Genomic DNA, 23,859 nt, shown 5'->3' with positions numbered 1-23,859 from the left:
TCATGTTTAATTTACAGATGAATGCGATCTGGCATCCCAGTATGGGTTATCCTCATCCAGAGATATTCATTGTCTCTTAAAGATCTCGTGTGGTGGCTAACTGGGTCACTTGACCCATCAACCGACAGAGGAACTATGGCATCATTCTATAGTCTGCCACTTCTTGAACAGCCTCTCAGCAGTAATGCCCAATGAAGGAAGTCATGCTTTCCTGCTGATCATTATGACTTTGAGGACAGTCCAAATTGTATCATCTAGAGAAGTTTAGTGACAAAAACTTACTGCAATGAGCTCAGGACAAGACTGCCCTCACTTCAGACTCTAGCTACAAGTTTTGGCCCCCAGGCCCCTCTTTGCTTCAGACCTGCTGTCTACAAATTCTGGGGTTCCCAGGGACTCCCTCAGGTTTGATAATTCAATAGAATGATTCAGAGACTCAGAAAAGCACTGTAGTTATCATTACAGTTTTATAATAACAAAAGAAGAACTGCATGGGACAAAATCTGGGAGGGGCCCAAATTTGAAGCTTCTGGTGGTCTCTTCCTGGGGAGTTATGGACAGCATTACAACTACTTCTGGCTAAGATACATTGACAGTACCCAAAGGGTATTGCCAACCAGGGAGTCTTTGGTGTCCAAATTTCATATTGTAGTTCAGTCACATATTGCCTGCATGGCTGACCTTTAGTCTTCAGCCCTTCTAAGAGGTTTGGGCTGATAGATTTAGTCTCTAGTTCCTTTGCAGGGCAGAACTGATATGGCATGTTCCAGAGTCTCCATTGTAAATCACATTGTAGAGTCTCTGGTGGCCGGACACCTCAGGCAAACAAAGATATGCTTGTCAGGCAATACATTCCAGGGGCCTAGAGATCATCTGGTAGTAGAGGGCAAAGGCCAGACCTCTCTTTCGGTAAAGTTAATTCTTTAGTACACACCTATTCAAACAAAGAATGTATTTTTGAATGAGATGTAGTATTGTTTTGCAGTTTACCAGGTAGGTAGCTCTTTGTTTGAAAGTCTTAAATTTTATTTTAAAAATAAAAATGATTCCCCCTTTATGTTCAAATTACAAATATTTAACTTCTTTCTTTGTTTCTCTAATTTTTGTCCCTTGTGACATTCAGACCAGCCACTTATGTAGTTTAATTTTATTTTTATTGCATTACATATGTATTTATGGTTAAGTACCCCTTCTGTTCTTGTATTCTTTCTAAAAGTGCTTATTTTTCTTCCAAACTCGTAGGTCATGCTCTTTTACCCACAAAGGAAATATTTACCTATACTTTTTACCAGCTGCAATCTGTGTAAACATTCTGGAAAACATTTAGGAGAGGTTTCCCAGAAAAAAAAGTACTTTAATAACCATGCTAACGAAGCTTGGACTATATAGGCAATGAGGAGCACTCAAAGATTTTTAGTTGTGATTATGACACATAACAAATTATTTTAGAAAGTTCTAGTGGAGGTGAGTAGAATTATTTTGGAAGGAGGAAGGTAACCTATAAGCAAGACCAGTTAGGACCCTTTTAGTGTTATCCCTGCTGACAATAATGAAAGTAATAAGGGATGATTGATGAGAAGGTTATTAACAATGAGAGATGATTTCATCTTTTAAAAAGTCTTACCCCTGTGGCATCTGGGTGGCTCAGTTGGTTAAGTGACTGCCTTCGGCTCAGGTCATGATCCCGGAGTCCTGGGATTGAGTCTTGCATTGGGCTCCTAGCTCAGTGGGGAGCCTGCTTCTCCCTCTGACCCTCTCCCCTCTCATGCTGTTTCTCCCTCTCTCTCTCTCTCAAATAAATAAATAAATAAATAATTAAAATCAAGTAAGTAAATAAATAAAATATCAAATAAATAAATAAATAAATAAAATCTTTAAAAATAATCTTACCCCTTTAATAATCTGTACAAATATTAACAGCTTTTAAACTTCTTTTAACAATTTTTTAATGTTTTCATTTCACACAGTTTCTTGGGCTAATTCCATGTGGTTTTTTTTTTTTTATTATGTTATGTTAATCACCATACATTACATCATTAGTTTTTGATGTAGTGTTCCATGATTCATTGTTTGCATATAACACCCAGTGACTGAGGGTTCTAGATGGGGAGGGGGTGGGAGGATGGGTTAGCCTGGTGATGGGTATTAAAGAGGGAACGTTCTGCATGGAGCACTGGATATTATTCCATGTGTTTTCTATCTAACTATATCTATTGGCTTGTTTTTATTTATTTACTTAATTTATTAAATTTTTATTTAAAAATTTTTTTGAGAGAGAGAGTGAGCATGTGTTTGGGGTTGGGAAGGGGCAGAGGAAGAGGGAGAGAGTATCTTAAGCGGGCTCCACATGGGGGTATGGAGCCTGACTTTTGGGGCTCAGTCTCACGACCCTGAGACCATGACCTGAGCTGAAATCAAGAGTTGGATGCTCAACCAGCTGAGCCACCAAGGTGCTCCTGGCTTGTTTTTATTTGGTCCCAGAACTGTGCTGTTCATTTTATATTTATTCAGTACAATTTGTTGAAGTGAGGACTTACTCTGTGCCAGATTACTGTAAGATGCTGAAGATAACAATGATATGTGTTTGGTTTTATTTACCTCAAAAAGCCCACAGCTCAGTTTGATGGTCAGAAATTAAGAGGAAAATCCTGTGGTAGAAGGAAGTGCAGGGTGCTATGAGACAATGTTGAAGGAGCATATAACCTAGATGAGAGATTAGGAGAAGATTTCTGGGAATGTGATGCGCTAGCATAGAAAAGCAGTCAAGAACATGGGCTCTGGAGCCAGAATGATTTTGGATTCTCAGTTCCTTGCTGCGTGACTTTGAGCAAGTTCTAAACTTCACCTTTAAAATGGGGTTAGGGGTGCCTGTGTGGCTCCATCAGTTAAGCAGCCGACTTTTGATTTTGGCTCAGGTCATGATCTCAGGGTCATGAGATCGACCCCAGTGATGGGCTCCACGCAGAGTGTGGAATCTGCTTGTGATTTTCTCTCCCTCTACCCCCACCCCACAGCTTGTTTGTGTGCCCCAGAGTGTGCACTCTCTCTGTCTCTCTCTCTCCCCCTTGCTCTAAATAAATAAATAAATAAATAAATAAATAAATAAATAAATAAAATCTTAAAAAAAATGGGGATAATAATGGCCCCTATTTCATAATATTGTTATGAGGCTAAAATGAGTTAATATATGTAAAGTGCTTAGAAAAGTGCCGGCATATAATGTTTAGATGTTTTACCTCTTCCTTCTCATCTGTTTTGTTTTGTTTTTATGGATGCATGATTAGTACTCAGTAAACATTTGGATACAACTGGATGAGAGATGAAATTATAAGTACTTTTTTATTTTCTCAGAAGTCTTTATTTTTATTTTTTTAAAGATTTTATTTATTTATTTGACAGAGAGACAGCAAGAGGGAACACAAGCAGGGAGAGTGAGAGAGGGAGAAGCAGGCTCCTCGCTGAACAGGGAGCCTGATGCAGGGCTCAATCCTGGGTCCCTGGGATCATGACCTGAGCCGAAGGCAGACGCCTAATGACTGAGCCACCTACGTGCCCGAGCCACCTACATACGCCTCTGAAGTCTTTATTTTATTTTATTTTATTTTAAGATTTATTTATTTATTTGAGAGAGAGAGAGCATGAGAGGGGGAGAGTCAGAGGGAGAAGCAGACCCCCCGCTGAGCAGGGAGCCCGATGTGGGACTCGATCCCAGGACTCCAGGATCATGACCTGAGCTGAAGGCAGTCGCTTAACCAACTGAGCCACCCAGGTGCCCGCCTCTGAAGTCTTTAAACAGCTCTATTAAATGCACTTTACTGTAAAATGATTCTTTTATGTATATTTAGATCCATATTAACCACAAGTCATAAACCCTGGTAGGCTCCAGAAAGTTGAAGCTCCTATAATACTTTAAAAACCTTGAGTTTGCTTGTAGATGAAGATGTGCTCTCCCGTTCATCATAGTTCTTACTAGTCCCTGTTGTCTTACACCCAGTCTTGTTCAGGTTCATGGCCTGGCATCTATAGATGTTTGAGTTTGGGACCTCCATAGTAGACCCTGACACTAGCTCTTCCAGGATAAAAACTGATAGATTTCTTTTAAATCTCAAACACTTGATAGAATCGCTGTGAGTTATTGGCACCAAATGAATGTTTGTTGAATAAATGAATGATGCCTCAGTTACGAGATGAGAAAGAAGTCTAGCACAAAGACTTTGCTTGTTCCATGAGGGTGAGTTGACTTTTATTTTGTAGAATTATGAGGGAATTTTGGTAAAAGTAAGATTAACAGCTACTAAAAATAATAAAGAACCTATATTTCCTAGAGGAATTTTGTTCTTAGATTTTCTAACTTGTCATGTGGGATTCACCAGAATTCTTAAGCTTAATTTTAATTGTAGTAGTATGGATTGAAAGAGCCAATGAAGCTATTTATATTTTGATTAGCTAACTTTAATGATATAGTTGTTGAATCAACAGTGGTAAATAATGAAAATCAAATCATTGTTTTAAAAAGGAGATCATGATCTTGGCTTTTTGGTGAGCAAAAAGGATGAGTTTTGTAGACTGATTTTGTACTGATTAGAAGAATATTTAGGGTACAGAAGCATTGAGTTATCTTAGCCTAAACCAGAAGTTAGGCTTTAGGAATGAAAAAGGATGAACAGTAATATCCAGATGAGGGGAAATTTCCATTTTGGGGGGATTGGTGAAGTAAAGCCATGAATTCTAAGGGAGTTATGAAAGCACAATTAAGTAAGTAGATATAAGCTACTATATTGAGTATTCTTAGGCAGTCAGTTGGGGGCTATGTGGGGATATCTGCTCAGAAAATGTTTGATGTGAGTAGAATAGTCCAAAACAGGAATGTGGAGATAATTTATTCTTTTCTTGTTTAAGTATTCCCTTAGTGTCTTTTTCTTTACTTTAACGAATCGATGTTGCAAATTTGCTTTCTCAGTTACGCTGTGGATTCATTTTCTTCTTCATTGTAGTCTTAAGCTATCCTTTTACTTATTTCTAAAAGGTTCCTTTCTATGCTTTGTAACTTTGCAGTTTCTGTTTTGTTACGTTTCTAATTTCAAGCGCTTTTGCATTATCTTTCTCTGCTTATGCATTTATAATGATTTGGTTTCCAATTACTTTCTGATTCATAGACACATAAAACACCAATTCAGAGTCCATCACCTGGTATAAAACTTTTTTGTCATTTCCACCAAGTTTTGGTCAATAGATAGTTACATGCCTTCTCTAGGATGTTTCAGATGGTATTCCAGTGATGGGATTATGTTCATAGGTAAGCAGGTTAAAATTTTATAAAACTTTATGACACACTATCATGCTTCATTAATAATTTTTTGGTTAATTGTGTTTGCTCTTTTACCTTTTATCTAATATTCTTCTAATTTAATCTGGAGGAAGATAAGATTATAATTTTTTTTTTTAAAGATTCTATTTATTTGACAGAGAGAGATAGCGAGAGCAGGAACACAAGCAGGGGGAGTGGGAGAGGGAGAAGCAGGCTTCCTGCCTAGCAGGGAGCCCGATGTGGGACTCGATCCCGGGACCCCAGGATCATGACCTGAGCCGAAGGCAGACGCTTAACGACTGAGCTACCCAGGCACCCAAGATTATAATTCTGAAAAGGAATGTATCCTCGTTTAGGATAATTCACCACATATTACACTTTAAAGCTTCTCCGGGGTTTTGCAGTTAAAATTTTATATTTTAAAAGTAAGATAGCTTTTAAGAAATTTGTTAGAAGCATTTTAAAAACAACTTGGGTAATTAAGTTGAACTGTCTTTCTGTAGAGAGATTGATAGGAAATGGCTAATTACATCATTGCATTTAATGTTTTTACTAATGAATTAAAATTAAGGTATTATTTAGGCATATTGGCCTAGGCTTATATTATCATTGGGTCCCCAATATCCTTAATGCTAACTGGATTTCTAACATTAGTAGGCAGTCAGGAAATATCTACCTAATTGAACATTGCTTGAAATTTTATTTTTATTGAGATGTTATCATCCAATAAATTAAGAAAAACTTAGGCTAGCACTTTTTATGTAAGAATACCAGTGCAACTCATAAATAAGTTTTACTTAAAGTATAGAAGAAAAAAAAACCACAGTAGCTTAAAAGTGTAGGACATTCTATTTTGACAAAAGAATACCAAAGTGGGTTTTTAAATTACCTGCTAAGTTATTAAAGTAAAAGCTGACTTTTCAACCCATGCTCTTTTAACTGTGTGTGAAACTCTTTTTGACTCCTTGGTTAACTATTCCTTCCTTGGTGTTCTGTAAGTGTTGCTGGGTGAACTGGGGAGACCCTGGACTGTGGGACCTCAACCCAGCCAGACAAAGGAGTTACTGAAGGTTCTTGGTCTTGTAATGTGAATTCAAGGACAGACATGAAGCACAGTGGATGAGCAACACAAGCAGGAAAGTTTATTAGGTGAAAAGTAGAGATGAGAGTGCTATCCTCAATCTAATCCCATGAGCGCCAATGAGAGAGAGGGAGAGAGAGAATCAGAGAGAGACAGAAATAGAGAGAGGCAGAAATAGAGTTGCATGCCTGGGGGTTTGGGTTTCTATCTTGTATTGACAGTTGTTAACTAGGGGGTAGAATATTTATTACTTGGGGTGGGGATTTCTTGGGACCAGGATTTCATGCTTTTTCTTCCTTATTTGGTCAGGGATTTCCAGCCTCCTTTGTCAGCCATCTTGGGCTCCCTGGTTTGCTACAGCTTCATGTGGCTTTGTTTTGGACTGCTGCCAGGACAGGCCTCTGACTTTCCCAGTAGCTGGCCATGACTTCCTCCTTGCCTACGTCCAGATACCCTGTTTAGAACCCAGCTAACTGCTTACTCTGGCATAAGTGTTTTCAAGACATCTTTACCCCTACTGAATGTTTTTTTCTACTTGTTGAATTATTTACTCAGAGAAGAATCCTAAATTCTCCATGTGTAATTGAGGATTTTTGCCTTATTTTTATTATCTACTCTGTCAGTTTTAAAAAAAAAAGCATTTATTTTTTTTAGGTACATATACATTTAAGATTGTTATAGGTCCTTTTTCATTTCTAGTAATATTTCTTGTTCTTAAGTCTTTTTTGTCTAATATTAATATAGGCTAGCCACTTCAGCTTTCTTTGCATTAGTGTTAGGATTTTTTTTTTTAAAGATTTTATTTATTTATTTGACAGAGACAGTACAAATAGGGGGAGTGGCAGGCAGAGAGAGAGGGAGAAGTAGGCTCCCCGCTGAGCAGGGAGCCCGATGTGGGGCTCGATCCCAGCATCCTGGCATCATGACCTGAGCCAAAGGCAGACACTTTAAGTGACTGAGACACCCAGGGTGCCCCAGTGTTGTTAGGATTTAATACCTTTTCTATCCTTGTACATTTATCTTTCTATCTATCCATCCATCCATCCAGCTTTATTGAGGTATAATTAACCTATAACATTGTGTAAATTTAATCTGCCCTTCTACTTTTAATCTTTATATACAAAGTGGGTTTACTGTGGACAGCATATAGTTAGTTGGTTCTTGGTTATTTTTTTCTAATCTGACAATTTCTGCCTGTTAAATGGGGTGCTTGTACCATTTAAATTTAATGTAATTATTACTATAGTTTGGTGTGGACCTACCATCCTACTACTTTGTTTCTATTTGCCTGTGTGTTCTCATTTCCTTTTTTCCCTCTTGCTGTCATTTGGATTACTTGAGAATGTTTGGATTTCATTACAGTTCCACTTTAGGCTTATTAGGTATACATCTTTGTTTTATATTTTAGGAGTTGGTCTAAGGGTTATAGTATGTCTCTTTAACCTTTCCCTGTTTACCTTTAGATAATTTATCACTTTATAGTTGGGGTAAGAACCATACAACAATATCATTCCATTTCCTGTCATATATTTTGCTTCCAAACATGTTAAAACCACACAGTACATTTTAATATTTTGCTTTAATTATCTTTTAAAGAAATGGAGAACAAATATTTTATATTTATTCTAGTTTTTAACCATTTCTTTTTCTGTTTTTTCTTTTTTTTGTTTTTACCAGTCATCTTTGATTGGATGTTAATTCTCAATTAGGATATGAAAGGATTCAGGGTGCCAGGCAAAAGTGATGGTCAGGAATGCAGAATGTGCCTCCACACTGGGCCCTCTTCAGTGGTCCTTATGTAGCCACTCATGTTTGAGTTCCTTATAACAACAACAGTAGTTGAAAAGCACATAAGCTGCCAGCACCATAGAAATCCTGGTGACGTCCCCCGCTTTTTCACATTGACATTCTTGTTGTAGCACTGGTAATAACCTCTTTGAAACACTCCAGCAGTACCTTTATGGATGAAATTCTACGTCAGTATCCAACTTGGCAGCTCTCCTAGTTTGACATCCATAAGCTTCTTTTCCTTCACTGGTACAGATGATGCCATCTTGGAGCCCTGGGTGTCTGTTATATCTAGTTTTCAACCATTTCTGATGTTCTTTGTATTTTTTGTTTAGATACAGGTTTTTGTTGTTTGTATCATATTTTTTCTACCAGAAAACTTTCTTTTAAAATATTCTGTGTTATGGCCTGGTGGAAATTCATTCTATCAGATTTTGTCTGTTGGAAAAAATTTTTTATTGTGCTTCCATTTTTTTAAAGATATTTTCACTTGCTGAAGATTTTTGGGTTTATAGTTTTTCTACTAGTACTTTAAAGCTGGTATTCTATTATCTCCCAGCTTATATAATTCATGACAAAGAGTCTGCAGTCATTCTTATTTTTCTACCTCTGCATGTAAGTTTTTTCCTTCCTACTGTGGTTTGTGTACTTTTTTCTTAAATCCTTCTTGTTCTCTAGGCTACTATTGGGAAGTGTGCTTGTGCAAATGTGTGTTTAATTTTGCAGTAATCTGAGGCATTATTCCTTCCAACTGTTCTTGTTTCCTTATCACTTTCTTTTTAAAAATCACTCCAATTGTACAGATGTTACATCTTTTTAATCTCTCAGCTCTTTGATTCTCAGTTTCTTCTCCCCCATTTTCTTTTTGTATTTCAATTGGAAGAAATGATACACTTTTCTTCTTCAAGATTCTTTCTTCTTCAGTGATTCTTTCCTTTGTTGTGTTCAGTCTGCTGATAATCCCATTGATTATTATTCCCATTGATTATTGTTCTTTTTCTCTGATACTGTTTTTTATATCTTTCATTTCTCCTTGTCTCATTTTAAAGTTTTCATCTCAGAAATCTGTTCTGTTTTTTAGCTGTCTGACTTGAAAGTAGTTACCTAATCTCTGATAGCCTTAGTTTCCTTTTCTGGCAAGTTAAGTAATAATATAAAACACAGAAATACATATCTTGTGAGGAATTATGTATTTTGAATGTATATATGTTAAGAACCAAGCACAACACTTATTATAGGTCCTTGGTACATGATAGGTGCCACTGTAAATGTTAAGAAAGACTCTCTCGCTATCTCTGTCTCTCTCTCGATAAATAAAGTCTTTTAAAAAAGAGAGGGAGGCGCCTGGGTGGCTCAGTCAGTTAAGTGTCTGCCTTTGGCTCAGGTCATGATCTCAGGGTTCTCCTAGGATTGAGCCCTGTATTGGGCTCCCTGCTCGGTGGTGAGTCTGCTTCTCCCTCTCCTCCCTGCTCATGCTCTCTCCCGCTATCTCTGTCACTATCTCTCATATAAATAAATAAATAAAATCTTAAAAAACATATTGTCTGGAGTAATCAACAAGGAGTAAACAAGAGTGAAAACAGGACTATTTCTTGTTTTGACCCACAAGGTTTCTGATTCATAAAAAGAGTAAAATAAAAAATGAAGTTATTTTCATTTCTGCAGTAGGTAACATCATATCATTTAGAGTCTTGCCAACTCTGTACTGTTACATTATACATATGTACATACTTTGTATCAGGGATGATCCATTATATGAATTTGAGACTTTTGATCTAAGAATGGAAAAGCTATGTTTATTTGCCATAAATCATGTACCTACAATTAAGGAGGACAAATTCTTTTAACCTTTAAAAAGTTTTTTAGGGGTGCCTGGCTGCCTCAGCTGGTAGAACATGCAACTCTTGATCTTGGGGTCATGAGTTCAAACCCCAGGTTGGGTGTGGAGCCTACTTAAAAAAAAGTGGTTTTTTTTTTTTTTTAAAGGTGATGTGGCATTTGGTTTTCATTGCATTATTTCTCAGCAGATTTTGTGCTATGAATTTAGCAGGTTACCTTTTCTTACATGATAGGGTACAAGAAGTATTAAGGTTATACTTTTCTGTCTTGCTTGAACATTTACCCTTCATTAGTTCATGGATATTTGAAAAAAGTTGAAATAGACCACAAAGGTCTTAATATATATGCTTCTCAATATGAATACAGGTTTAAAAAATTTTTCCTCTAGGATCAATATATCACGTACATGAAACAAAGGTTTTAATCTAACATTGCCTTCCACATTTCCAGCAAGAATGTAAGCTGATATTTTGACTCTTTGATGCTTACGGTTTATTTTTCCTCTCTTAAAAGGAATTTATAAGAAATCAGTGTTTTTAATTCACATGAAATTTTTTATTCTGGCAAATTGCCTTCTCAATTGACTAGGTCATTTAAACCTCTGAGTGCATTGGAGACAAATCTATTAATCTCAGAACTGTCCTGAAATTTCTGCCCATTTGGCCAGACTCTGGATAATATGGCTGTAAGATTCCTAATTTGCCAGCTCCCCACTTAAGAATTCTTAGTGTTGTAGTAAAAGGAAAAAACAGAACAAAAAAGGAAACTTCAAGAGCCTTACAGTTTTTTTAAAAAATTATGTTGGGGTGCCTGGGTGGCTCAGTCGTTAAGTGTCTGCCTTCGGCTCAGGTCATGATCCCGGGGTCCTGGGATCGAGCCCTGCATCAGGGTCTCTGCTCCGTGGGAAGCCTGCTTCTCCCTCTCCCACTCCCCCTGCTTGTGTTTTCTCTCTCTGTCAAATAAATAAAGTCTTAAAAAAAAAATAAAAAAATTATGTTAAAATATATATAAAATTTAACTTTTTTTTTTTTTTTTAAAGATTTCATTCATTTATTTGACAGAGAGAGACAGCGAGAGAGGGAACACAAGCAGGGGGAGTGGGAGAGGGAGAAGCAGGCTTCCCGCCGAGCAGGGAGCCCGATGCGGGGCTCGATCCCAGGACCCCGGGACCATGACCTGAGCTGAAGGCAGATGCTTAACGACTGAGCCACCCAGGCGCCCCTAAAATTTAACTTTTTAACCATCGTTAAGCATACAGTTCAGTGGCATTAAGGATATTCACATTGTTGTGCAACCATCACCATTATCCATCTCCAGATTTTTTCATCTTTCCAAATGAAACTCTGTGCCTATTGAACACTAACTCCTTGTTCTTCCCTCACCGCCCCCCTCCCCCGCCTCTCGCCCAGGGTCCCTAATTTCTGTCCCTATGAATTTGACTAAGGAGCTTTACAGTTTTAAGGGAATTTAGATATGCAAACCCAGAGTGCTCTTAAAGTAGTTAGAAAGTAGGATTGCTCTTGTTTTTCTTTGCTGAACTGCCTTCAGTTTAGAGAAATTACAGATTTTGAAGAATGAAGTAGCAGAGAAGATGAAGCCAGTTTGGGAGGAGACTCAGATTTTGTTGCATGTGAAATAAACTTGAAATTTTGGTTGTTGCTTTTGGAATACAAATCTCCCTGTAGATGAAGTGGTTTCAAGAGGATGTGATTGTGATTAAAAAGATGTATCAGACACAGCATATCCAAAATTTTGGATACAATGTATTTGAATCCCAGACCTATCCTGACTGTGCTGTAAATTGGTCAGACTCTGGCTCTCTGAAATACAGGAATCAATGTTTAGGGCTTCCATCAGTGATACGCATGTTCAGTTCTTCAAAACAATAAAAATCTGTGAAAGAAGCGTTTAAAACTACTTGCTCAGAACTAATGAGAGAGCTTTGGGGCTATACCTACTCTTTAATGACATTGAAAAAAACTGTCATTTGTATTTTATACTGTGTATCCCTTGTAATGCATTTCTGTGCTTGAAAAAATATAAAAAAGACAACAAAACAAAAAGTAGGACAAAAAATTTTTTAAAAAAATCCTCTGCTGGTGGGTTTGGGGAGGACACAGATAATATATTTTTGGACCGTGATCCCATGTCTGAGTTCACTTAAGGTTACAGATTCTCAGGGGATGTCTCCCCTGCCCCCCAGCCTCCATCTATCCCTCTCAAGTTTCTCTGCAGTTTCCTTTTTTGTGTATGTTTTATATTTTGTTCCCTGTATTTATTACTTCTCAGAATTTCTATTTTCACTTTACTTTTGGCCTCTCTTCTCCTTCCTTTTATGCTGGCTCATCAATGCATTTAAAAATATGTTTTTAATATTTTATCCATCATTTGGTTGTTTTAGTTATGACTGTTGTTCAAGGTACCTAGCCTGCCACGGAGTGACAGTCCTTATATGTTAAAAAAATCTTGCAGTATGTTAACCCAGATCCCTCTGTATCACATACCTTCCCCATTTTGTATTTCAGTTCTTAAAGCTTATATAATAAGAAATTTTTGTAAAGTTTGCAAAAAATTAAAATACTCTTTAAGTGATTATTGTATTTGTAAAAATATGTGTATTTATTTTATAGTTACTTGAAGGAAATTTTGCCAAAGAAGTCAGCCATGAAATGGATGGACTTATTTTTCAGCCTACTGGAGTAAGTTCGTGTGTGTGTGTGTGTGTGTGTGTGTGTGTGTGTGTGCGCGCGCGCATTTGTAGTGTGTTGTATGGATATAAATATGTGTCTACACATGCATGTATATATAAAGTACATTTTCATGAGATATATTATCTTAGGATTGATTACTGCTACGATCACTGCCTATCCTTAAATAAATTGTTTATTACAAGATATTTCACTTATACTAAATATATGTAATGGTAAAATGAACAGTTGTTTGCTTTTTACTCAACTTAAGAAATAAACATTGATCATTATTTTTCAAGAAAGTCTTTTGATATAATTAGGTTTTTATAATTCTTGCAAAATGAATGTTAATTTATATTTCTTTACTAGAAATCTACCAATAACATTACATAAATGCTTATTTCTTTCTGTAGCCCAATATACCTTTAAATATTAATATTTCTAAAATTTGTTATGGATGAGTGGAATTCAAAGAATTTTTAATACTTGAAGAAAATATAATTTTAAATAAATAATAAATAATATTGCATGTCAAATTTCTGAAACTCACTGAAGAACTTGCACTAACTGAATGGTCAAATCATATATTTGGAGTAAGTTACATTTTACTCTGATAGCATGGTTTCTCAACATTAGCACCAATGACATTTTTTGCCAGATAATTCTTTGTTGTGGGGAGCTGTCCTGTGTATTATAGGGTGTTTAGCAGCATCCTTGGTCTGTACTTACTAGGTACCGATATTACCTCTTCCCCCAATCCCATCGCTCCAGGTTGTGACAACCAAAAATATATACATTCACTGCCTACTTTCCCCTGGAGAGCAAAATTGCCCTCATTTGACAACCTGTGCTCTAATAGAGCACTGTTTCTCAAAATGTGGCCTGTGGACAAGGAACATTACCACCACCCAGAAAGTTATTAGAAAAGCAGCTCACCCGGGGCACCTGGGTGGCTCAGTTGGTTAAGTGCCCCCATTCAGCTCAGGTCATGATCCCAGTGTCTTGGGATTGAGCCCCGCGTTGGGCTCTCTGCTCAATGGGGAGTCTCCTTCTCCCTCTGCCCCTCTACCTGCTCGTGCTTTCTCTCTCTTGCTCTGTGCGCTCTCTCTCTCAAATAAATAAACAAAATTTTTAAGGAAAAAGAAAAAAAGCAGCTCACCCTAGTTCTACTGATCAGAAACCCTGGGAATGGAGTCCAGCAACTTGTGCTATAACAAGCTCTCCATGTGACTTAAATGCATGCTCATGTATGAAAACTACTCTATAGGAAAGAGTTGTATTTCATGTACTACACCTCATCATGTGCTGTAGTTTGCCTCATATGCTGCATTTTTTCCTTCAGTAACTCTGTCCTTAGAAATTAGGATATGGGTGGGGCGCCTGAGTGGCTCAGTCGTTGGGCATCTGCCTTCGGCTCAGGTCGTGATCCCGGGGTCCTGGGATCGAGCCCCGCATCGGGTTCCCTGCTCTGCGGGAAGCCTGCTTCTCCCTCTCCCACTCCCCCTGCTTGTGTTCCTTCTCTCGCTGTCTCTCTGTCAAATAAATAAAATCTTAAAAAAAAAAAAAAAAGAAATTAGGATATGGACTAGCTGTGAGGTTGTATAGAGAGACATTAAAGGGAAGGAAACTAATATTTTTGAAGACTGTGTATTAAATAGTATATTATATATGTTTTTACATATATAGTAGAACTTTAATATGCAAGTTTAGATATAATGTGATATGTGATTGGCTTCTGTCTTCCTTCCAGTCCCCTTTGCCAAACAGGTAGAGAGAAGCTCTTCTGTGGTCAAGGGAAGAGGTGATGGAGGAGAGTTAGAGGCTGGGGACAGAAATTGTAGAAATATCTCTGGAAGGTAGAAGTTAGATCTTTGAGTTCCAGTATTTTCTAGGCCTGATCTCCCTAGAACGAAATCAAGTCTAAGAATAACAGTAATTGCAATAAATTTTACTTTGTTAAACTCATGGTTCATGTCCATGTGTATATGAGGATTTGGTATATGTAAGAGAAATGGCCTGACACATGAGTCTAGGAAAGTCAGCTGATGTATTAGTCTGTTTTGATTCAAATAACCACACTTGTTACTACAGTGGTTTTGTAACTGATATCTAGTAAGGCAGGTCTCTCTGTTCTTAAATATGTGTGGACATTTGGTTTAACATAGAAATTTCAGAAATAGTTTGTCAAGTTACCAAAAAGGTCTTGTTAGGAGTTCAATTGGAATTGCTTTGAATTTAATTTGGAAAAAATTGATGTTTTTTACCATGTTAAATCATCTCAGTAAATAAGGTTTAGCTCTCTTCAGGTCTTTTTCTGTTCTCTAATTGAGTGTAAGTTTTTAATTGTTGTCTAATTTCTAGATATTTATTATTTTCCATTTTTTACAGTAAATAGTGTCTTTATTTGGTACTTCTAATGTATTGCCACATTGTTGATTGATTTGTTGAGTCAAGAATCTGGCTGAGCACTTTTAGTTCTAATAATTGTCTAATTTTACATATTGGCCAGGACCTCTAGCACTGGCTTAAATATTGACTTTATTGGGTGGAGGAGAGGGAGACATTCTTACCTTATTCTTTTTTTTTTCTTTAAAGATTTTATTTATTTATTTGACAGAGCAAGACAGTGAGAGAGGGAACAGAAGCAGGGGGAGTGGGAGAGGGAGAAGCAGGCTCCCCACTGAGCAGGGAACCCGATGCGGGGCTCAATCCCAGGACCCTGGGATCAGGACCTGAGCTGAAGGCAGATGCTTAACGACTGAGCCACCCAGCTGCCCCTCTTACCTTATTCTTAATTTCAAAAGGAATGTGGCTAATTTTTCTCCATTAAGTATGTTTTTGGCAGATTTCTGTTAGAGAGCTTTTATCATGCTAAGAAAGTTTTATTTCTATTCATACAAAGTTTTTTTTTTCCCCCGATCATAAGTAGGTTTTGGGAGTTAACAAATGCTTTCTCTGTATCTATTGATTGAGATTGCCATGTCATTTCCCTTTTTATGACATTCGTGTAGTAAATTACAGTGATTTTCTCATGTTGACCCAGCCTTACATTCTGACATAAATGCTACTTAATCATGTTATATGTAATTTTTAATATATCTTTGGATCTGAATGTAATAGTTTTTTTTTTAATTTTTTAATTTTTATTTTTTAATTTTTTTATTCTTATGTTAATCCCCATACATTACATCATTAGTTTTAGATGAAGTGTTCCATGATTCATTGTTTGTGCATAACACCCAGTGCTCCATGCAGAATGTGCCCTCCTCAATACCCACCTAGAGCTACCATATGATCCAGCAATTGCACTACTGGGTATTTACCCCAAAGATACAAAAGTAGGGATCTGAAGGGGTACGTGCACCCCGATGTTTATAGCAGCAATGTCCACAATAGCCAAACTGTGGAAAGAGTCAAGATGTCCACCGACAGATGAATGGATAAAGAAGATGTGGTATATATATACAATGGAATATTATGCAGCCATCAAAAGGAATGAGATCTTACCATTTGCAACGATGTGGATGGAACTGTAATAGTTTTTTGAGGATTTATGCTACCTTATTTCTTACAGTTTTCCTTTTTTTATGTATATTCAAAATAAAGAAGGTAATATTATGGAAAAAATATTGTAAACTCCAAGTAATGCATAATAATACATGCCCATGGTTTTAAAAGTCAAAATATCATGTCTTCTACTGAAAAATAGAACAGTCTCTTCTTCTAATTTTCCCCCACATTCAAAGTGCCACTCCTAGGAGGTAATTATTTTCTGTTGTTTTAGCTGTGTGTTTTTTCTCTTTTCCCTCCCTATTTCTACAAAATCTGTTTATGCTGCTCTTTTTGGTTTTCTGTTTTATACATCATCTGCCTACTCTCTGCTGTTGAAGAACAGGATTGAGCTCTTTCACTCCTCCAACAATCACCCCTTCTCCTTCTGTCATCCCATTATAATTATATCACATTTTTGGTCAAATGAATATTCAGTATTTGTATTTCTGTGGTAACATAAATATTGTTCACATCTGAATCAAGTTGTATAATACTATATTTTCATAGAAAACTTTTTTACCTGAAGTTAGGAATTGCCTTATATTTTCTTTTGTCATGATTATCACTGCTTCTTCTCTTAAACTCTTTAAAAGAACTGTTAAAATTTTTTTTCAATACAGTCAAATTTATCAAGTAATATATCCAGTTTGTTTTTTATTTGAAGGCATTCCCTCTGAAGTCTTTCATTCTCTAGTCCTGCTGCATAGCTTTCTCTCCTTGGGATTTCTCTTCAGTGTCCTTATCCTGGAAATTCCCAGCTTGGGGAACAAAATAAAGATTATATTTCTTTATTATTCAAATGAAATAGCTTGGCCCCTTCTCTCCTCTGAAGAAATGAACCACAGTGCAGTATAATACTGCAAGGATCCCGTTTTACTTCCTAGTAAGTAATTGTGCCCTGAGATTTTAAACTTATGCCATTTTAAGCATCCTGATTCTAGCCACCAGGTTCTGGAAAGGTGAAATTGTGATGAGTTCATAGATTGACTGTATTCTTTTGTGCATTTGCTGCCATCATTTCTATATTGATGTTGTTGAAGATAGGTATTTCTGAGTTACTCCTGTTAGTCTGATGGTAGTCTCTGAGGGTATAGAGGAGATGGAAAAGTAGTTTCTGGGTTTCTTCTATGTTACCTTAGCCATGAGCACTTAATCTCTTTTAGTTCTTTGGGCCACACACACATATACATGCACATCACAAAACTATTCCTCTGTCATTACTGTTAAATTGGCTTGGTCAAAGCGACTTCTAGCCTTATATACACCTTTGTCTACAAGCAAATCTTTCTCATGACAGTCTAGGTCCTGGTCACGAATCCGGACCTTCCCTGACAAGGAGTTTCTCAGATTCTTTGAGGCCAATTGATCTCATTCTGAGGCCACCAGACCAAGAGAGATGTAATACTGTGACTGAAAAGAAGCAGCAGTTAGGGCCTTGATGAGATCTTGGGTTCCTGTGCATATTCAGTCTTTCCCCTGCTCTTCATTTCATAGGACTTATAGGGAGTGGTTTGCTTTTGTGAAGTCCAAAAAAAAAAAAAAGGTTTTTTTTCTCTTTTCTCTTGAACACTTGTTACTTAATTGCTAAATATTTTTTTATAACTAAGACAGATCATTTAAATGATTATTCTCAAAGCAAAAAAGATCTCCAAGATAACCTTGCTGTTTCTTACAGTAGGTAAAGAAGTAGCTACCACCTCACAAGGTAAATATTGATTATGTTTTTGTCTTATAAATACTGTGGGTTTCTCCAAGGTTATTAGTACTTTCCTTTCTTATTTACCTTTATATGTCCAGTGTCTAAGATAGTGTTTGTCCCAATATGTCTTAGAAAATGTTCATCAAAGAAATGAAAATATATCATTAGGTTTTCCCCCTAGTCTTTCAGATTTGACCTATTTTATATTTTACCAGTATAGGCAAACATTTTTTTTCTTCAAGTTTTTATTTAAATTGTAGTTAGTTAACATACTACATAAAATATGTTAAAATTAGTTTCTGGTGTAGAATTTAGTACATACAACAGCCAGTGCTCATCACAAGTGCCCTACTTAATCCCCATCATATATTTACCCCATCTCCTGCCCACCTCCTTTCCAATAACCCTCAGTTTGTTCTCTATAGTTAAGAGTGTTTTCTGGTTTCCCCTTTCTCCCTGTCTCTCTCTGTTTCCCCCCTACCGTTCATTCGTTTAGTTTCTTAAATTCCACACATGAGTGGAATCATATGGTATTTGTCTTTCGGTGACTTATTTTGCTTAGCATACTACTTTCTAGCTCCATCCAGGTCATCGCAATGACAAGATTTCATTCTTTTTCATTCTTTTTTTTTACAGCTGAGCAAAATTCCATAGTAAATATATACACCACATCTTCTTTATCCATTCATCAGTCGATGGACACTTTGGCTGTTTCCATAATTTGGCTATTGTTGATAATGCTGCTATATTGGGGTGCATGTATCCCTTCGAATCAGTATTGTTGTATCCTTTGGGCACATAACTAGTAGTGCAGTTGCTGGATCTGAGGGTAGTTCTATTTTCAACTTTTTGAGGAACCTCCATACTGTTTTCCAGAATGGCTGCACCAGTTTACATTCCCAACAGTAGTGTAGGAGGGTTGCCCTTTCTCTGCATCCTCACCAACACCTGTTGTTTCCTGTGTTGTTAATTTTAGCCATTCTGACAGATGTGAGGTGATATCTCATTGTAGTTTTGATTTGTATTTCCCTAATAAGTAGTGATGCTGAGCATCTTTTCATGTGTCTGTTAGCCAACTGTATGCCTTCTTTGGAAAAATGTCTATTCATGTCTTCTGCCCATTTTTTAACTAGACTATTTGTTTTTTGGGTATTGAGTTTGATAAATTCTTTATAGATTTTAGACACTAACCATTTATCAGATACGTCATTTGCAAATATCTTCTTCCATTCTGAAGGTTGCCTTTAGTTTTGTTGATCATTTCCTTTGCTGGGCAGAAGCTTTTTTCTTGTTGAAATATCAATAGTTTATTTTTGCTTTTGTTTCCCTTGCCTCAGGAGACATATCTATAAGAAGTTGGTACGGCCAGTGTCAAAGAGGTTACTGTCTGTGTTCTCCTCTAGGATTTTGATAGTTTCCTGTCTCACATGTCTTTAATCCATTTTTAAAAAAGATTTTATTTATTTATTTATTTATTTATTTATTTATTTATTTATTTATTTATTTATTTATTTATTTTTTGAGAAAGAGAGAGAGCGAGAAATCTCACAACCCTAAGATCATGACCTGAGCTGAAATCAAGAGTCAGATGCCCAGCCGACCGAGCCACCCAGGAACCCCTGTCTTTAATCCATTCTGATTTTATTTTTGCATATGGTGTAAGAAAGTGGTCCAGTTTTCATTCTTTTGCATGTTGCTGTCCAGTTTTCCCAACACCATTTGTTGAAGTGACCGTCTTTTTTTCTGTTGGATATTCTTTCCTTTGTCAAAGATTAGTTGACCATGTAGTTGTGGGTCCATTTCTGGGTTTTCTGTTCTGTTCCATTGATCTATGTGTCTGTTTTTTGTGCCTACAAAATCACTACAACTGTCTAGATCACTACAACTTTGTAATATAACTTGTCCAGAATTGTGATGCCTCCAGGTTTGCTTTTCTTTTTCAAGATTATGTTGGCTATTTGGGGTCTTTTGTGGTTCCATACAAATTTTCAAATTTTTGGATTGTTTGTTCTAGCTCTGTGGAAAATGCTGGTGGTATTTTGATAGGGCTTGCATGAAATGTATAGATTGCTTTGGGTAGTATAGACATTTTAATAATGTTTTTTCTTCCAATGCATGAGCATGGAATGTTTTCCCATTTCTTTATGTCATCTTCAGTTTCTTTCATAAGTGTTCTATATACAGGTCTTTTACCTCTTTGATTAGGTTTATTCCTAGGTATCTTATGGCTTTTGGTGCAGTTGTAAATCAATCACTGTGATATACCACATTAATGAAAAAAAAGGCTAAGAATCATACGATCCTCTCAACAGATGAAGAAAAAACGTTTGACTACAACATCTATGCACGATATAAACCCTCAACAAAGTAGGGATAGAGAGAACATACCTCAACATAACAAAGGCCATATACGAAAAACCCACAGCTATGCATCCTCAATGGGGAAAAACAGAGCTTTTCCTCTAAGATCAGGAGCAAGAGAAGGATGTCCACTCTCACCAATGTTATTTTAACATAGTACTTGGAAATCCTAGCCTCAGGAATCAGACAACAGAAAGAAATATATGCAAACATTTTAAAAAATTTATAGCTGTTTTATTTTTCTTGTTGCACATGCATATGTATAATCTAATTTATGCTTGATCTTTTTTTCTCTTAAGAAATTTTTCAGTGACTTTCTTTAAATTCTCACTTGTTTCCTTGCAGAATCCCAAATGCAAACATTTATTCTTCATGAAACAATAATATGAGCTTTGCTACTTGCATATTCTTCTCAGAGACTTCCCAGTGGGTTAAAATTGGTCTCTGGTTAAGATAAGGCACTTAATATCTCTTTGGTTCTCCAGTTCTTCATCTATAAAATGTATAAGCTGTAATAGTTTAGCTCTGAAGTTCTGTAATGATCATATGATGATCAATGTATGTGAATATAAATTAACACTTAAGAATTCCTTCTTCCTTCCAGTATTGGGGAGAATGTATTGGATAAAGAATTCTTAATAAGAGAAAGAATAAACTCTTATATTACTTTCCTGAAAACAATGTATCTCTTAAAAGGAAATTTATACTGTTGCAATAAATGAAATAGTGATCATTATTATATGACTGTATTTCTATTAATTTTTTCTCCTGCCATCATTCCAATAGAATTTTTACTTTTTTTTTTTTAATATTTTATTTATTTATTTGACAGAGAGAGACACAGTGAGAGAGGGAACACAAGCAGGGAGAGTGGGAGAGGAGAAGCAGGCTTCCTGGAGAGCAGGGAGCCCAGTGCAGGGCTCGATCCCAGGACCCAGGGATCATGACCTGAGCCGAAGGCAGACGCCTAACGACTGAGCCACCCAGGCACCCCTAGAATTTTTACTTTTGCACGCTAAATTAAGATTACATAGTATGTGGAATGGCTTTGAAAGGGTCACAGTTTGTTCATCAGTGGAAATTGTTGGTTTCTTATTAATTTAGCCTTTCCGATCCTTAGGTTAGCATATATCTATACTCATTTTGTTATTAAAAAATATTTCACAACTACTTATTTTTGTAGAAGTTTAATTTAAGACACAACACTATACTGTACTAGTTATTAATCTTTGGTTAATTCTTTTCATTTTCCATGAAATTTTAATGATTTTAACCTATTTCTTAATGTGTTTTATTTCTAATTGTAATTTCTCACGAACATTTTCTATCTAGTTTTTTATTTCTTAAAAGTACACTTTGTCAACACTATCTGTCTTAATTTTTACCACAGATGCATACCTTTAACAGTGTTTATAGTGGGCCCTTTAGTGGGACTTCACTGTTAATTGATAGATTGGCATTTGGCTCTAAGAAGGATGTGGTACTTAGTCACATGTACACGCATTCTATTTAATTCTGTGGTAGTTTTTTTTTTTTTTTTTTTTTTTTTGCATTTCTATTGTGTTTGTGTTAAATCTTCTAGAGGGTATTCTGAGTATAAAATATATTAACTCTGCCATCCAGAATAGGCTCCAATTTAGCATGAATCCATTCAGGAGAGCAATTTTCTCGCTCACATGCAAAATTTCATTATATGCAACTTGGTAGTGTTATTTATTTTTTTATGATTTTAATTTTGCAATTTCAGTCTCATTTTTCTGTTCTTACTTACTGTGTCCTTCGTTTGGGCCACCACCACAGGAGGGGTCCTCTGTATTCCATTTTCAAATTTTTGATTTACCAAAGCCACAGGTGAAACTATACTTGGTTTCTACACAGAGATTTGTGACTTTTTTACCTCTTTTTTTTTTTTTTTTTTTTTTTAAATTTATTTATTTATTTGAGAGAGCGAGAATGAGAGAGAGTACATGAGAGGGGGGAGGGTCAGAGGGAGAAGCAGGCTCCTCGCCGAGCAGGGAGCCCGATGCGGGACTCGATCCCAGGACTCCAGGATCATGACCTGAGCCGAAGGCAGTTGCTTAACCAACTGAGCCACCCAGGCGCCCTTTTTTACCTCTTTTAAAAAATGAAAATATAAGTTTCTATTAAGTAGGTGAACTTGAATGACATTATCAAACATTGCTTTCATGATATCCTGCTAAAGAAAGCAGAGTTTAAGATCTGTTTTTCTAATAATTCATAACTTTTATGATTTCTCTTTATTGCTTTCAAAGAAGGAATACTTAAGTTTTTTCTTTCACCTAATTCTTTGGGATTGAAACCACCGTGCTCACATATTGTCATCAAGTTCCTTTTCTTCACCAAGTAAAATGGCCTTCTTCTGATTGCTGTTGCATATCCAAAGGAAAGACGTTAATTTTCCTTTTCAGCAGCTCTAAGTTTTCTGTATAACGAGGTAAGAACAGAGTTGATTACAGACAGATGTAGCTTCCAGTAGTGAGAGATGTGATTTTAGATGGTCCAGAGTCAGAGCATTAAATGACAGTGCATCACACAATGAGAAATCTAGTTCCATTCCAGCTTTTATTTATTCTCTCAGTTTAGAAAGAGAAAGTCTATTTATTTCAACCAACTAAGTGTGGGCCTGGTTTTACACTATTTAAAGGCAGTATATTTACTATAACTTAGTATCTCTGATTCACTTTCATCATATCTAATTTTAGGACAACTTATTAGGTCAAGCAATACCATTTTCTGTTCACGGTATTAATATTATACTATTTGGATAAATTTTCCCGATTATCTTTGGGGGCCATTTTTCAACCTTCCATAGTTACCTAGGTTGATGTGGTATTTCTGACTAATAGCTGTAGAGCCTAATACCCAATGTAATTTCTGATTCTGTCCTTGTGTGATTTGTAAATTACCTTCCTTTGTTAGGCTTTCGATTGAAAGCAAGTTCTGAATGAGAATTTAGGAACCTTAATCAGACCAAGAACTAATTTTTAATGTAAAATTTGGCAACATTTCTAAATTTTTCTTCTGGGGAAATCTAAAACCTTACATGAACTCAGCTTTAATGATTAAGTGCAGGCAGGGTAAGTGATGGACACTTATGGCAGATTAATGTGCTATACTGTAATAACATGATATACCTTATGGTATTTTTTTATCATGTTAAAATATGTGTAAATTTTTCACCCTTATTTTTAAATTGGGAGTTATCCAAATGTTAGAATCTTTTAGTTCTTTTCTCTGGAATTCTTTAGCCTCTTCAAAGACCAAGCCTCCAGGCTCTTCCTTGGTTGCATTTGCCTGGCTGTTAGCATTCTTGGAATAGAGAAGATAATGGGTCAGGGACCCACTGTTCAGTAACTCTCCAGGTTTCAGTTTTCCTCTTCTGTTACACTTGAATCTTCTGAACTAGAGCTTTTGTCCTTCAGTTTTTCCACAGGGTAAGGGTATCTCCTACCTTTTGCCTGGGGTGGAGGAGGGAACCTAGAGGTTTAAATGTTCCTTATAAAGATTTTCAGCCATTCTC

The 23,859-nt window shown here is 36.4% G+C and overlaps 1 protein-coding gene and 1 pseudogene across 4 annotated transcripts in view; one reads left to right on the top strand and one right to left on the bottom strand.

Moving 5' to 3' along the window:
* Nucleotides 1-23,859, top strand: part of RNGTT (RNA guanylyltransferase and 5'-phosphatase) — a 320,109-nt gene that overhangs the window by 142,565 nt on the left and 153,685 nt on the right. For all 4 annotated transcript variants that reach the window (XM_045867220.3, XM_064597860.1, XM_064597861.1 and 1 more), the window contains one exon: nucleotides 12,647-12,715. In XM_045867220.3, the coding sequence (XP_045723176.1) occupies nucleotides 12,647-12,715 (69 nt within the window). The remainder of the gene's footprint in view (nucleotides 1-12,646; nucleotides 12,716-23,859) is intronic.
* On the bottom strand, nucleotides 8,174-8,442 carry LOC123837931 (ATP synthase subunit f, mitochondrial-like; annotated as a pseudogene).

The sequence above is a fragment of the Mirounga angustirostris genome, unplaced genomic scaffold (genome assembly GCF_029215605.1).
Source record: "Mirounga angustirostris isolate CCGP_5_RB_7025 unplaced genomic scaffold, mMirAng1.0.hap1 SCAF_8, whole genome shotgun sequence".
Taxonomy (NCBI): domain Eukaryota; kingdom Metazoa; phylum Chordata; class Mammalia; order Carnivora; family Phocidae; genus Mirounga; species Mirounga angustirostris.
Note: the sequence above shows the minus strand (reverse complement) of the source record. Positions and strands in the feature narration are given on the sequence as shown.